Source organism: Dama dama, chromosome 7 (assembly GCF_033118175.1).
Source record: "Dama dama isolate Ldn47 chromosome 7, ASM3311817v1, whole genome shotgun sequence".
In the NCBI taxonomy this organism is placed as follows: Eukaryota; Metazoa; Chordata; class Mammalia; order Artiodactyla; family Cervidae; genus Dama; species Dama dama.
Genome location: NC_083687.1, coordinates 11,407,359 through 11,422,389, shown reverse-complemented (window position 1 = coordinate 11,422,389; position 15,031 = coordinate 11,407,359). Strand labels below are relative to the sequence as shown.

Below are 15,031 nucleotides of genomic sequence, written 5' to 3'. Positions count from 1 at the left end.
CGTGTACCCAAATGCAATCATAAGGGAACATCAGGGAAACCCAAAATGAGGAGTGAGGAACATTCTACTCAACAAAAGATGGTGAGATAAACAAAAGATGGTCATAAAAGACAAAGAGAGGCTGAGGAACTGTTCTAGATTAAAAGGAGACTAGAGAGATGTGACCCAAAAAAAGTACATGATTCCAGAAAGAATTCTGTACAGGAAAGGGGAAAAAAATACAAGGACAAATATGAAACATGGTTGGTAGACTAAATTATTGAATCAAGGTTGATAACTAAAACCACAGTGTGTAAGAGAATATATTTATTCCTAGGAAATACACACTTAAGTATTTATGGTAAAGGGCATAATATTAACAATTTACTCTCCAATAGTTCCAAATAAAAGAGAGAACGAGCAAGCAGAGGGCAAATAATAAAGTGAATGAGGTGAAATGCTAACAGCTAACAAAAGGTGATGGGTGATGCTGGTCAAAGGGTATATTAATATTGCTTGTGTAGTTCAACTTTTCTGTAAGTGTGAAATCTACCACCCTGACCCTTAAGGATTTCCCAAATGGATCAGCAATAAAGAATCTGCAGGAGACAAGGATTTGATCCCTGGGTCTGGAAGATCCCCTGGAGAAAGAAATGGCAACCCACTCCACTATTCTTGCCTGGAGAATCCCACGGACAGAGGAGCCTAGTGGGTTACAGTCTATGGGGTCACAAAGAGTGGGACATGACTGAGTAACTGAACACACACCCTGACCCTTAAAGAGCAAGAACAATAAACAACAAAGTTTATTTTATTCCTGCACTTGTCTGATGAACTATTCTAGATGCTGTATTTGATCCTGTGCCAGAAAGACTAACCTTTATGTTTTTAATTAGGAGAGAAAGAAACATCTTCAGTTAGTTAATGTTTATTAAGGTTTTCATGTAAACAATATACTGGGCAAGTCTTCGGGACACTTCTGTCATGGAAACCTAAGGTCAGCCAGGCTTTTTCCTTCTGTTCACCTAATGAAACAAACCATCTGACTGAAGTTATGTAAATGGGACACACACTTAATCATCACTGGACTTTTTCCATACAGGATGACCAAGTTAGCCTGCAGCTCTACGCAAGGATCCCATTTCTCATGCAGCTTGAAATTAAGGGGCCTGGCATTCTGACAAACCATTAAAGCCAGACAGCAGACATGATGACAGCTTGGACTTTAAATACCCTCCTCATAGCTTTGGATCTGCCCATAGAGAAGAAAACAAGTATGTTATCCCACATTGACCCTAATTTCTTCAGTTCTTGGTATCTAGTAGATTCTGGTTTGCACTTATACAGATGCTCACATTACAGCTGACTCATATTTTAGAATTAAAACCAGATGTCTAAAGGCATAAAGCAATAGCACTAAATTTAAGCCTCTTACAAAGGAAACATATGATAATCATTCATTATAATAATAGTTTGCCCTAGAAGGAATTAATAAAATTTTAAAAAAAAACCTTCTTTAGAATTATTTATTCCCACTTTTGTTCACTGTTAAAACTTCTAAGTCATATTATTTTCCTGAAACTTTGTAAAACACTTTTTTCAAAGACTCTATAGAAATGTTTCTAGAGTGGATCAGTTCAGTTCAGTCACTCAGTCGTGTCCGACTCTTTGCGACCCCATGAATTGCAGCACGCCAGGCCTCCCTGTCCATCACCAACTCCCGGAGTTTACTCAAACTCATGTCCATCGAGTCGGTGATGCCATTCAGCCATCTCATCCTCTGTCATCCCCTTCTCCTCCTGCCCCCAATCCCTCCTAGCATCAGGGTCTTTTCCAATGAGTCAGCTCTTCGCATCAGGTGGCCAAAGTATTGGAGTTTCAGCTTCAGCATCAGTCCTTCCAATGAACACCCAGGGCTGAGCTCCTTTAGGATGGACTGGTTGGACCTCCTTGCAGTCCAAGGGACTCTCAGGAGTCTTCTCCAACACCACAGTTCAAAAGCATCAATTTTTCGGTGCTCAGCTTTCTTCCCAGTCTAACTCTCACATCCATACATGACCACTGGAAAAACCACAGCCTTGACTAGACGGACCTTTGTTGGCAAAGTAATGTCTCTGCTTTTTAATATGCTATCTAGGTTCAGTTCCTTTTATTCAACCCTAAAAACAACTGTGGAAAAATCTTCCTTTTAGGAAAACCTGGGTTATTCCTAGTGTCTGAGGGTATTTTTAAAAACCTAGATAGATACCTGTGGGCTTCCTGTATACCCACAGGCTCCTTACCCTGGACCTGACAGAGCCATCCAAAGCAGAAACTTGCTGAGTCACATATAAGCTCAACTGGCAAGGTTTTTCCCTAACAAACCCTTAAGCCTGCAGAAGATTTTAAAAACAAATGTAAGCTATAAAAGACACAAACTATCAATTTCTGAGACTTAAATCCTCCTTAAAAAAGATGTGACAATAAAAAACTAAAAAGCAACAAGTACTCCTGGCAAAAGCTCAGACTAAGAAGCTGACTTAGCTTCTACAGAGGCTGAGCATAAAGATCGTCTGGCTGTAAGAATCTAATCTCTTTCTAATCTCTTATTTACCTAGATGTGGTGGTTTATTTGCCTAAAGTAGCTTTTCTTCAAAATATTCACAAGTTTCTACGAAAAAAAGCAATCAACCTATCGTCATTTAACTTTCTAGCTACAAATCTTTTAAAAATTATGAACACACACACATATATACAGTTGTATTCTTGAGTATAATAGATCCTAAGACAGAGCTTGCCAAACCCACTGAATAATCAAAATTTCTTAGGGAGCTTTCTCAAAACACAAATTTCCAAAGCCCTAAACTAGATACATAGAATCAAAATCTGGGATCTTTTTTTTAGATCTTTATTGAATTTGTTACAATGTTTCTTCTGTTTCATGTTTTGATTTTTTGGCCGCAAGGCATGTGGATCTCAGCTCCCTGACCAGGGCTTCAACCTGCGCCCCTGCACTGGAAGGGGCAGTCCACTGGGCCACCAAGTCCCCAAATCTGGAATCTTTACTTTGGGAAAGGTCTTCTGTAATTCTGATCACCAGCCAGTTTGTAAACTGTTGGTTTAGGGCACGCTCTGCCATAGCATCACATTTAACAATAGCCTCAGATGGCAAAGGTGGCTTTTTTCAATAGAGAATGATTCAAAATCCAACAGATACAAAAAAGCGGCAAACCTTTCTCATTCATCCCTGTCCCCTAGCCATTCTTTTACTTTTTACAGTCAACCAGTATTTCCAGTTGCTGAACTGTCCTTCCAGGGATCCTTTAAGCACAGGGATCCTTTAAGCACACACAGGCATATACAGGTATTTCCTTTACAAAAGGACAGCAGCAAACAAGACATTGTTATGTGAACAAACCAAGATTCGGGACAATGTGTATCTTGGAAATCTTTCCCCATTGGTTCAGAACTTCCTTATTCTGTTTCAACATGCACGGTATGTGCCACGATGTGGATGTTAACATCTTTGATCAGTTCCCTCTCATCAGACACCAGTGTGATTTCCAGTTTTTTGCTATAATCTTGTACACATGTCATTTCATACAAGTCTATCTATAGGCTAAATCTGTTCCATGAACTTGGAAACGCTAAGTCAAAGGACACAAGTACTGTAATTCTGAGTGATACTGCCAAACTGCCCTCCCCAGAGGTTATAACAATGTTTACTCCCACTTGTAATATGAAACAGGAGTTTAGATTTTACACTAAGCTGGACAGTGGCAATGGCTTACTTTCTAGATGCCTCCCTGAAAATATCCTCCTTTTATAGCCTGGTGACATAACAAATGACGTTCTCAAGATATCTTCTGCACAATGAAAATCTGCCTAAGTTTTCTATTACTAGTAGAGAATTTTCTATATGAAGCCCAAGAAAAAGAGGAGCTGAGTGAAGGAGAAGCTGAGGTTAAGGCAGTTCTTGGCAAGCTGACATGCACTCTCTGTGAAGCCTTTTTCCCTACTTCAGCATAAAAGAAGTTTATGCTTTTAAATTAAACTTGTCCACTTACTACACAAAGTATTATTAATGTGAAAAATTAACCAGGTGCTCTTTATTATTTTAATCGACAAAAGCTCTACAAGTGTTGGATTTACCAGTTTTTGCACAAGCGAACTTTACTAAATAAAGACAAGGCACCCCAGAGGGACCCACTCTACAGCTAAGGGAAACAATGTCAGGCAGAGGGCATGCTGAAGGGAGAATGAGCTAGAGAAAGATAACAGGAATCTCTGTTATAATACAAAAAGAACACAGAAGGGAGAAAAAAGGGAACACATTTTTAACTAAAAGAGTTGACAATTTTATTTTCACATTTCACAATACAAATGAAAATTGTTTCTTCTGTCCCACTACTTCCCTCCAAAACTACTCTCTCTGATAGGAAGGGGGAACAAGTTTTCCTTGTCATGCAATTAGAAAACACCCCAAGTCACAGCACCATGATCTCCTGGTGAAGTACAAGTAATATAAAACTGATATAAAGAGGCTCCCCAATCTCCTTATCTGTCTGGTCGGGTCATTCCTGGCCGGGTGGGCACCATCATGGGACGGGCAGGAGGTCTCATCATTGGGGGCCCGGGCATCATTGGCATGTGGCCTCCCATAGGCGGCCTCATTCCAGGAGCTGCAGGCAAAACAAAAAAAGAAAGAAAGAGAGTCAAAAATACTACTTATGAGAGCTTGATGGGACTTCAATTAAAGACAAAATAGCCCCCCCTGCAAAATGCTGGAAAAAAGACATACTTGACAGAAGAAATGCAACAAATCCATCACATCTGTAAATTACTTAGACATTCTCAAACAAAAAACAAAAAGGTCAACACAAGAACCATATGGGAATCATGATCTAATGATAGTAAGGGGGAAACTATTAATAGATTGCTTTCCAGAAATCACCAGGGACCAGTTCCCTAAATTGACCTTTTTTCTCACTCAGGGAAATTCACAGCTAAGTCACATGTTACTCAGTCAGCTCTTTTAATCACTTCTATCCACCATATAACCAGGAGCTAGTTCATGAATGTACACAGGCACAGAGGACAATCTTACCACTAAGCGTTTGTTCGGAGTTGTAGGAAAGGTGAGCAGGAGGCCCATGCTGAGAACCTGTTAGTAACCATACTTAGCTCAAGTCAAGAAAAATAATAGGCAATAATGTGATTTATAACAATTAGCACACACACACAAATCTGATTTTTCTAATGCATTTCAGAAACTATAAATGAATTTTTTTTAAAGTGTCCCATCAATATAATTAATACCAGCCAAATAAATGAGCCAGGGAAGGGAGGGCAAGCAGACAGGTGAGGGTTGGGAAGGAACACAGGCAGCTTCATGGGACTGGTAATGTTCCACTTTCTCAGCTGGGTGTTGGGTTCACGATATTAATTATATTACTATGCCTCATAATTTTCATGTTACGTAGCTTCTTTTTAAATATCAGATTTTACCTAATTATTTTCAACTAAATCGTTTTGATTAAAGGCTTATAATGATTCAAGAAAAAACTATATTTAAAGTTGAATATAGCCTTATCACAAAAAGCAAAACACAAATATATGCAAAAACACAAAATCCAACAGGTACAGAATTTATTTTAAGATAAATTTCAGCAGAAACAGAAAATATTAAACTTCTAAATATCTTATTAAGACTCCCTCCATAACATAAGCTGTATTCAGCATAACCTGTATCAGTTTCTTAGAAGAAACTGATCTAGACCAAAGACTAAATGAGGCCCCTGAACACTTGTTTCCTTTGGTCTCCATTGTGCATTAAACCTTATTTAGTTGTCAGCAATGGCAACTAATATGTCTTGTAACTATCAAGTATTCCTTTTTACATCTTTTTATTGTGGAAATGTTCAAACATACACAAGCAGAGTAAAAAGAATATAATGAACATCCATGTACCCATCAACCAGCTTCAACAATTATCCACCCGTAGTCAACTTTATCTTATCCCCACCCATTCTTATCCCTGCCCACTCCCCAACTACTCAATTACTTTTAGTGAAATGCCATACTTTATTATTTTATCCTGGCTAAAAATAACAACAAAATACTCAGGCAAACTAGCAACACCATGCCTGTATTCTCAAATGTCAAGCACACATGGATACTGAGTTCTAGAAGCTTACTTTACATGAGTCAAAGCATTTCCCAATTCACATCCCTAACCCCTCTAGGAATCTGAATTTGTGACCCCAATTTAAGAATGTAAAAGACATCCAAATCACTTAGACTGTGTTCTGGATTTACAAGCCAGTAAGGCAGGAATTTTCCTTATCTAAACTTTCCCCCCCTAAATGACACCCACATCAAGCATACTGATTGCTTCTGACTAGGAAGCTACTATATTGTCTTAACAGTTGGGGTGTAAGCTTCTTATGTCAGTTGTATGTACTCTAATTAAATAATTTCTTCTGCAAACCAATGAAATACAAACACAGAAAAACAACTGTTTCTGTAAAAACTACGCTGATTACTAAGAAAGACTCAGGCAAATCATCTGCCCAATGTACTCACAAATTTGGTAGGCGAGAAGATCATAAAAAATAGGAACTAAACTACCTCACAAGGTCTCTAACCACTTCAAAGAAAAATGAAACTAAAGTTGGTAAAGGATGTATTATGAGTGTGGCTTACTGGTTTATGCAAGAAACATATGATGTTCCAGTCAGTAGATTCATTCTCAAAGCAAAAGCCCTGACCGCATATCAGAAAACTACAAATCAATGTACATTTATGTTTATGTTAAAATCAAATGTTTGAGGTATAAGTTTTTTTTTCCCCCTTCTGAATAAAAAACTACCAGGCCTAAAACCTTTTTCATAATTACTAATTAACCCACTTAACCTGAAAGATTAAAATTAGCAATAGGGGGGCAGTTCTGCTCCAAAACAAAACTGAAGAAAGCAGCAGCCTAAGTATGTATCTACCCTTCTCCTCATTATAATCAGCCAAAAGTCAGGAGGGGCAAGTAAACAAGAGGGTCAGAGAAGAAAAAAAGAGACAGTCTTATCTTCCTTTCAGTTGCACAAGGTCTTTGGATACCATCCAATTACACTGATAAACAAAGTACTTCTTTTTACTATCAATAGATTCACCAAATGTAATTTGTTGCAGTACATTTAGACAGCTAATTAAGAATTCTATTTAAATCAAAAGCTAGAACACAATGGAGCATCCAAGAAGGAAAGAGACCCAAACTTACCAGGCCCCACTGGCATCATCCCAGGAGGAGGGGGGCCCATCATCGGCATCATGGGAGGGCCCCCCATGTGAGGTGCAGGCATCATCCCAGGGCGAGGAGGACCCGCTGAAATAAAAAATGGGCCTCAGACTGAGATGTTCTTGTATATTAACAATTTCTCTTTTTAATGAAATAGGGCTTCATGACCTGGCCCAAATTCTGCAATAATTCTGTAATTTCTTATGATTTGTTTTATAATAGCTGGCTACAAAACTTTAATTATGTTATGACTAGAAACGAGCCTTCCCAGACAGAAGTGTAAAGTGAAGATAAGTTTCCGAAGTTAAATTCCAACAGTTTTAAATTTTAAACTCTATACTCTATTTTTAAAAAAATTGATGATCTTAAGCGACAAGTATCTAATTTCAATTTCAGGTCTTTTTTTTTTTTTTTTTAATCAAAACCTAGGTTTAAAAGAGTCTTTAGAAATATGATAACATATATGCAGAGATATTCCTGACTCTTTTACAGCAGCAACAATCTGGAACAACTTACATGAGAAACATATGTATGTTTCTTACATATCCAACAATAAGAAAATGGTGAGGTTAATTATGTACATTCATACCACTGCCTATTCTACTATTAAGAATAATAACAGCTGACTGCCAGCCAGTTGGGACAGACTAGGGAGAGAGATGACCTTAAGCTGCTGTGAGCCTGATCAGGTCCCAGGATGGCAAGATTCCAAGAAGGGACTGGTGGGTCACTAACAGTCTAGCCTACTTCTCTGTGTTTATATCCATGATTACTTACAGGACTGAATTTAGGTCTCTGAGTTCAATTTCAATCTGAACCCTTACAGGAAGGACAAAGAATTTAGGCCTAGTTATTCCATCTCCACCTGTCTGTTCTGCAGAAACAATAAACCTTCCCGAACAGAAGAGTCCTTTGACCCACTCCTAACTACGCAATTTTTGTCTTTCTCAAGGTATATATACTGGTGTTAGATGGGTTACAAATTTGGGAGAGACTGAGGAGTTTATCAGCTGTTTCAGTCCTCCAGTGTTGCATCCATAGCAGTAAATAATTTAATACCTCAGCAGTACCTCTTTACACATCAGCTCATAATCACAGGTACATTCGGAGCTATCCATTTTATCTGTCTCAGACCCACTTGAGACCTAGTAACAGTGCAATAAGAATGTAACTCTAAAGATATTTCAGAAATTATACCACTGAAGCTGTCATCTATTACTGTCTATATATTCACCGATGCAACGGACATGAACTTGGGCAAACTCTGGGAGATGGTGAGGGACAGGGAAGCCTGGCGTGTTGCAGTCCACGGGGTCACAAAGGGTCAGACATGACTGAGTGACTGAACAACAACATTCATCTGATGAGCATCTGAAAGCCTACTGTGAGAGAATCTCACTAAATCAAGGATAATCTTCCCAGTTACACCTAATAAGGTAAAAACTTTACAAACTTACGGAGACTGGGGGGAGGTGGGATCATTGCCCCTGCAGGAGGAGGAGCAGAGAATGGAGTAGGAGGTATCTTTCCTTGTTGAAATGCAGCAGCTTTGGAGAGAGTAAATAAAAACAACAGTGAATAAGAACTCAACAACCCATTTAATTACTAAAATAACCACGTTCTTTACAATCTTTAAAGGTCCCATTACTTCACTCTAAAAATCTTTCATCTAGCATTACAACACCATGGTCAAACTCAACTTTAAATACTCACCAGCTAAAACTGCAATTAACTGGTTTACTGATCTGGGTTTTTTAACCAAGTTTTATTTCATCAGCATTCCTATGGCTAAATAACTATGAGAGACTAATTAACTGTGAGTGAAAACCTCCCACCTATAAATGTTTTACTGATGAGAAGCAGTCATCTCTAATCTGCAGATGCAGTTTATACTCAATTTAAGCTGTTCAGTTTTATTTGAAAAATGTGTGATAAGTGCCCAGAGGCCAGGCTTTGTAAAATTTCAGTCCTTCCTATATATGCTCTCCTGCATCAAAACAATACACCATTTTGGTTCACCAGTTTTGAAATTAATGTACTAAGCTAAGAGATGTTAAAGAAACAAAGATTTCAAATTCAAAGCCAAGGGCCTGCTCTGAAGGAGATTATGATCTTTAAAAAAATGTCCGATACAATTACCGTTTAATTTTTCTCTCAGATAACATGAGGCCAAATGAAAACAAGAGAAACTGAAGACTGTTTATATTTGTCTTGGGAAAACAGTCATAAATAAACACTAAAATACACATGCATAAAGTCTATTCTTGAATATGACTTTCTCAAGTCAGTGCAGTCTGCAGCCCAGACACTCCCCCATTCCACTCCACCCTCACTAGTGCAAAGGAGGTCAAATCACTCAAGGAGATCACTGATAATTCACGAAGACCAGATGCAAAAAATGACCCAGAGTAGAGATTTATGAATAGCTATTCACAAGCCCCCAAAGAGCCTGTTCTCTCTAAGGGATCATATCCCCTAATAAAGGCTTTTCCAACCAGGACACTTCCCACATCCTGTGCAGGACAGCCTGCAAAGACTGAAGAGGGAGTGGCAATGCCACTGGCTCAGTAGCGGACTCAACACAACCGTGAACATCAAGTCCATCCCCAAGGGCTCACTTCTTCTCCTCTAAAAGTTTTTCATCAACAACATTTACTCATCCTTAAAATTTTTTCCCAGATGAGATAATTTCTGAGATTTGTCCCATAATAATCCAGGAGGGGAAAGGAAGTAGATGAAGGTATCTGGTGGCTCTCAACAAGGGGCAGTTTTGTCCCTGTAGGGACACCAGGCAGTGCATGGAGATACTGGAAACTGCTACAGGCGGCTACTGGGTATAGGTCGGAGGTGCTGCTGAACAGCCTACAGTGCGTGAAGGGCCCCCGACAAAGAACGATCAGGCCCCAAATATCAACAGTGCTACGTTAGACAACTTTGGTATAAACAAGACAATGCTGCAGCTGAATGATACAGGCGTGGCAGTCACAGGAGGTTCTTTCTTTAAAGTTCTCCTTCTCCTGAGCTTAAAATTTTTCATGACAGTCTTGCTTAAAAAAAAAAAACACACCATGATCAAAGTCCACATTTGCCTGCCAGCTGTGGGTACGATGAACAATTAGAAAAGGCCATGTTTCAGATACATTAGGATGATCAAACATAAAAATACAGTATCTCTTTCCGGCAGTGCTTTGTACCTTACCACCCCAAACAACAAAAATGTTCCTAATTAAACAAAACGAGTATAGCATGTACAGCAAGAGTCCAAAACATACCCAGACTATTCTGTCATATCAGTTACTTCCTTTGTGACCAGTTATCTTTGTCAGGACAGGAAGAATAAGTCTCTTCAAAGAGAACTACAAACTCACCTCTACCTTTTCACACTGTAATAGGAAAACCAATCTAAAAATTACAAATCACAATAAAGGAGATTATAAATTTGCTACAAAATCTGGTCCACATCAAGAGAAACATTAGACTACTCATTCTTCTCTACCCAACTTCCTAGTCTAACCAATATCTGATTGCTCTAATGTCAAAAATTAATATTAATGTTTTCCTATATCCCCAGGAAACCAACGACCTTCCACTTCTTTTATTCAGCACATCAGAATGATCCTATTTATCATTCAGAATGAGCTGCTTCTCTGAAAAACAACAGAGACACAGGGACAAGAAAGAATGGGACCATTCTACCCCACCAGAACAGGAGACTGCAACGTACTGGTTTTGTCAATGAGGCTCTGAGCCTGCTCTTCCATCCATTTCTGATAGTAGTCTTTCACATTCTCTTTGTGCTTCCTACCACTGCAGTGTGTCTTTCTCACAGATGGCTGTAAAACAAAAACGTAGTTATCAGTCAAAGAAACAAACAATCCGAAACCAGAAATTTTCTGAAGCCTTACCTTTTTGTAGGTAGCCTCACTACCTTTGACAGCTTTAGCTGGGTGCCAAAGCATCACTAAAAACATTTTCCAGCGATGTACGGTGGTAATTTACCTACTGCATGTGTTATCTAAACCAGGGCCCAGCTACCTGACTTTGTCTATGGAGAGTCTACGTCTTCTCTCCACAACAGCAAAGCTGAGTAACTGCAACAGAGACCGTATGGCCCACAAACCTAAAATAATTAAAATCTGGCATGTGAAGAAAAGGTTTGCAATCCACTGATCTAAAACACAGTATCATTTTAGTGCCCTTTCTTAGGTTATTCTATGGAAAATCAATATAGCTTACATACATTTAAATAACAGTTTATGGAAATATGGTCTTTTAAAGGACCATAGGTCTAGAATATAGATTCTATATGAATCCCTCACAGACCTTTAGCTCATCTAACAGTTTTACTGAGATAAAACTGACATAAGAAACTTCACACACTTAACCTTTTAAGTTTAACTTTTACTACATGCCAGACACCATGCTACGTACTTTACAAGTAGTGCCTCAATCTCCATAAGACCACAGGTGCACAATACAGTGAAATACCAATCAGAAAGAATGAACTGCTGATATATGCAATACAGACAAATCTCAAAACCATGCTGAGCAAAAGAAATCAAACATACAGAGTATCTAAGCCTCCATTCATATAAAGTTTAAAATCAGTAATAATGATCTTTAGTCATAAAAGCCAGATCAGTCAGGGTCGGGGTGCACAGGGACTCACTACAAAAAAGCACAGGAGAACCTTCTGGAGTGACGGAAATGTTCTATGTCTTTATGCATACAGCAAGCTGTAATCATCTGACAAATCATCAAACTGTACACTTAAAATATATGCATTTAACTGAATATATGTAATTCAATAAAATTGATTTTAAAAACCACAAGGTTATCATCTTCTATTTATGCCTAAAGATGTGTCTCAAAACACATGGTAAGTAGCAAACCAAGGCCTGGAATCCAGATCGCATTCAGATGCACCTCATGACTGCCTTCCTCCCTCTTACCTCCCTTCACATGATTGCTTCAGCCGTAGCAGATATGACCACTGTCACATGAGCAGAAATTGTGTGTATCTCAGAAACTGGTGTATATCTCAAAATATTAATACCATCCCCTGTCTCCCAGTCACTGCTTACACTAATACCACAATGATGCCTTAAGCCTAATAACAAAATCATGCCTAAGAACCAGCAAAAAGTTAGAGCACTGAACCTTCTATACATTTCAAAGTCCACCACAGGGACTGCTTCAGTCACCGTGGAAACTTATTTTCACAAGGTATCGTGTTAGAAAAACAGTATTATAGGGATTCCTGACATGTCTTATAAAGAGATATTTATTATAAAGAGAGATTTTTCCAGTTTCTGAATTCTAGCATTAGCAAGCAGAGTGAGTATATGACAAAATAGCACTGGAAAAGGGTAGAAAGGCATAGTGTCCCACACAAACTTCAGAAAATTACAACGAAGGGTCTGACCTAGAGAGGGGGTTAGGGACACAAAAACAAAACAAAAAAGACAGAGCTCTGTAGGCAAGCTACTACTAATACCAAATGACTGAGAGGGCTCCTCCAATCTGTAATAATATAATATTTACAACTATTATTTCTTTAGGAGGAAGAAATACATATTCCACAAATCTATTAATGCTGAATTACAGCTGACCATATGTTAGAATTCCAAATGAAATGACAACAGAGAAATCAGTTAACTTCTTGCAGCTACTATTCATGATGACATCATGATTGAGTTTTGGTTTAATCAGGTCTCTGATTAAAAAACTTGAGAGCTGTAATTCTCAAGGTGTGGCTCACAGACACCATTCAAAGTGCAAGACAGACCAGTGAGTTTTAATGTTAAGAGCACTTGACATGGTTTAAATTCCAAACTGCAACTAACTATGTGTTGAGTTTTGGTGCAGTAATACAAGAATATTAAAGAATATCCACAAATGTCTCAAAACAATATTAAAGTACTCCTAGATCCTACATACATGTGAAGTTGGATTCCTCATATACTTCAACCAAAACAAAGTGTGACAGATGTAAAGTAGAAGACAATTAAGTCAGATGTTACAGAAGACTCTTAAAAAGGTTAAAATGCCATTCTTCACACTAAATTTTTTGTTTTGGAAAATAGCTATTTTTCACTTTTAAAGTGTTACTTCTGCTATCATTACCTTAAATGAATTAATATTTTTAAGTAACCTCAAATACAGAAAATTTTAATGGAGATAAATCATTTAACCTACCATCCAGTAATTTCTAAGAGTGTAAAGGGACCGTGAAATGAAAAATGTGAGAGCTGCTGGCATAGAAGCTTTGGAGTTAAACTGCTTGACTCATCTTCCACCTCTACACAACTTAATGGTTTTGTAACATCCAATTATTTATCCACACTACCTCAGCTTCCCTCTCTGTAAAATGGGAGATAATACTAACTTCATAGGATTATCATGAGCATTAAACAAAATGATACTGTAAAGCATGTGGAACACTGCCTGACACACAATATTCAATATTAGTTGTTGTTGTTATTATCAGTTAATTATTTTTTAATCAAAATACTCTCCTCAAAATGTAGGCATTTCTTTCCAATTTAGTCAGTCAAACATTTGAGAGCCTTGACACAAACAAATATTAGAACCTCAGGACATTTTCCTAGAGGTTTTACTTGTCACAGACTTTTTTCTTCATCTTTAAATTTGCTAAAGCTTTTATTATTGTGGGTCTCCACTTAAAACACTGACTGATGGAAGATTAACTTTGAATTATAAATACAGTTACAGGAAGGGTGGAAAAACAAACACCCCAAGTAGTTTCTTCAAGCAGTAGCCCTTAAACCTTAGCGAGATGAAAAGCAGAAATTTAAAAAAAAACTTTTAATCTAATTTATTACATACAAGGCTTTGCTTAGGTTTCCTTTCACTAAAAAAAAAAAAGTAACTGTTTTATTGAGCTGTAATTCACAGGCCATACAATTTACAAATAAATTTCAAGTTACAAAATAATGGCGCTATTTCCCTTGAGTTGTACAATTACCTATTTTATACATAGTAGTTTAAAACTCTTAATCCCTTATCCTATTTTACCTCTCCCCACTTCTCTCTCCTTACTGGTAACCACTAGTTTTTCTCTATATCAGTGAGTCTGTTTGTTATATACATCCGTTTTGCTTCATTTTTTTTTGGTTTTATAAGTGATAAAAAAGAGTATGTTTCTTTGACAACCTTATTTCACTAAGCATAATACTCTGTAAATCTATCCACGTTGTTGCAAATGGCAGGCCTACGGTTTTTTGAAACTGAAAAGAAACACTACTTACAGAGTCATGGGTGAGGTATGTGTCGCAGTAGTCACAATAAAATCTGGAAAAGGGGGGCGGTAAAGAAAAAAAGAGAAGATGACAACCAGTTAACAGATGCCCATCCGAGCTGCTATTCACTGAAGCTGAAATATAAAATAAAATACCTATTCACTATATGAAGACCTCCCTCAAACAAAACGTCCCGACGCAAGTTAAGCTTTTTGGCTGCCTCTGCGGAGTCGACCTCCGCACTCGAAAAAGAGTAACGAGAAATCCGGGTCGTCCGTCCTTCCCCTGACCCGCTCGCTCCCTTAGAGGCTACCGGAGCCAGAGCCCGCTCTGCGTTCTCCCGCAGGGAGACAATTAGTAACCGTGGCCGCGAACACCCAAGTACAGGCCCCCAACTCACTTAGGCATGTTGCTCCACAGGCCGTTGGCAACTCCGTTCCGCGCCGCCTGGAAGTGACGCGCTCAGTCAGCGCCGACGCAGCGGAAGTGACGAGTAAAACGCGACTTCAGAAATCCAATC

The 15,031-nt window shown here is 38.4% G+C and overlaps 1 protein-coding gene and 1 long non-coding RNA gene across 2 annotated transcripts in view; one reads left to right on the top strand and one right to left on the bottom strand.

Annotated features, from left to right (window-relative positions):
• LOC133059422 (uncharacterized) overlaps positions 1 to 12,081 on the top strand; it is a 25,369-nt gene extending 13,288 nt beyond the window's left edge. Inside the window, exons 3-4 of the long non-coding RNA XR_009693551.1 lie at positions 1,082 to 1,253; positions 10,821 to 12,081. This is a non-coding gene — a long non-coding RNA (uncharacterized LOC133059422). The remainder of the gene's footprint in view (positions 1 to 1,081; positions 1,254 to 10,820) is intronic.
• On the bottom strand, positions 4,056 to 15,031 carry SNRPC (small nuclear ribonucleoprotein polypeptide C). The gene is made up of 6 exons (XM_061146493.1): positions 14,912 to 15,031; positions 14,521 to 14,563; positions 10,974 to 11,082; positions 8,707 to 8,796; positions 7,232 to 7,336; positions 4,056 to 4,640 (listed from the first exon to the last, which is right to left on the bottom strand). The coding sequence occupies exons 1-6, from the start codon at positions 14,917 to 14,919 to the stop codon at positions 4,516 to 4,518; spliced, it is 480 nt and encodes a 159-aa protein (XP_061002476.1). The 5' UTR covers positions 14,920 to 15,031; the 3' UTR covers positions 4,056 to 4,515.

Bases quoted from the DNA above. Each gene is read 5' to 3' on its own strand.
- SNRPC (XM_061146493.1), bottom strand. The intron at 8,797-10,973 runs GTACGTTGCAGT...CTCTCTCCAAAG, and splicing joins GAGCCTCATTGACAAAACCA to CTGCTGCATTTCAACAAGGA. The intron at 4,641-7,231 runs GTAAGTTTGGGT...TTTTGCCTGCAG, and splicing joins GATGATGCCAGTGGGGCCTG to CTCCTGGAATGAGGCCGCCT.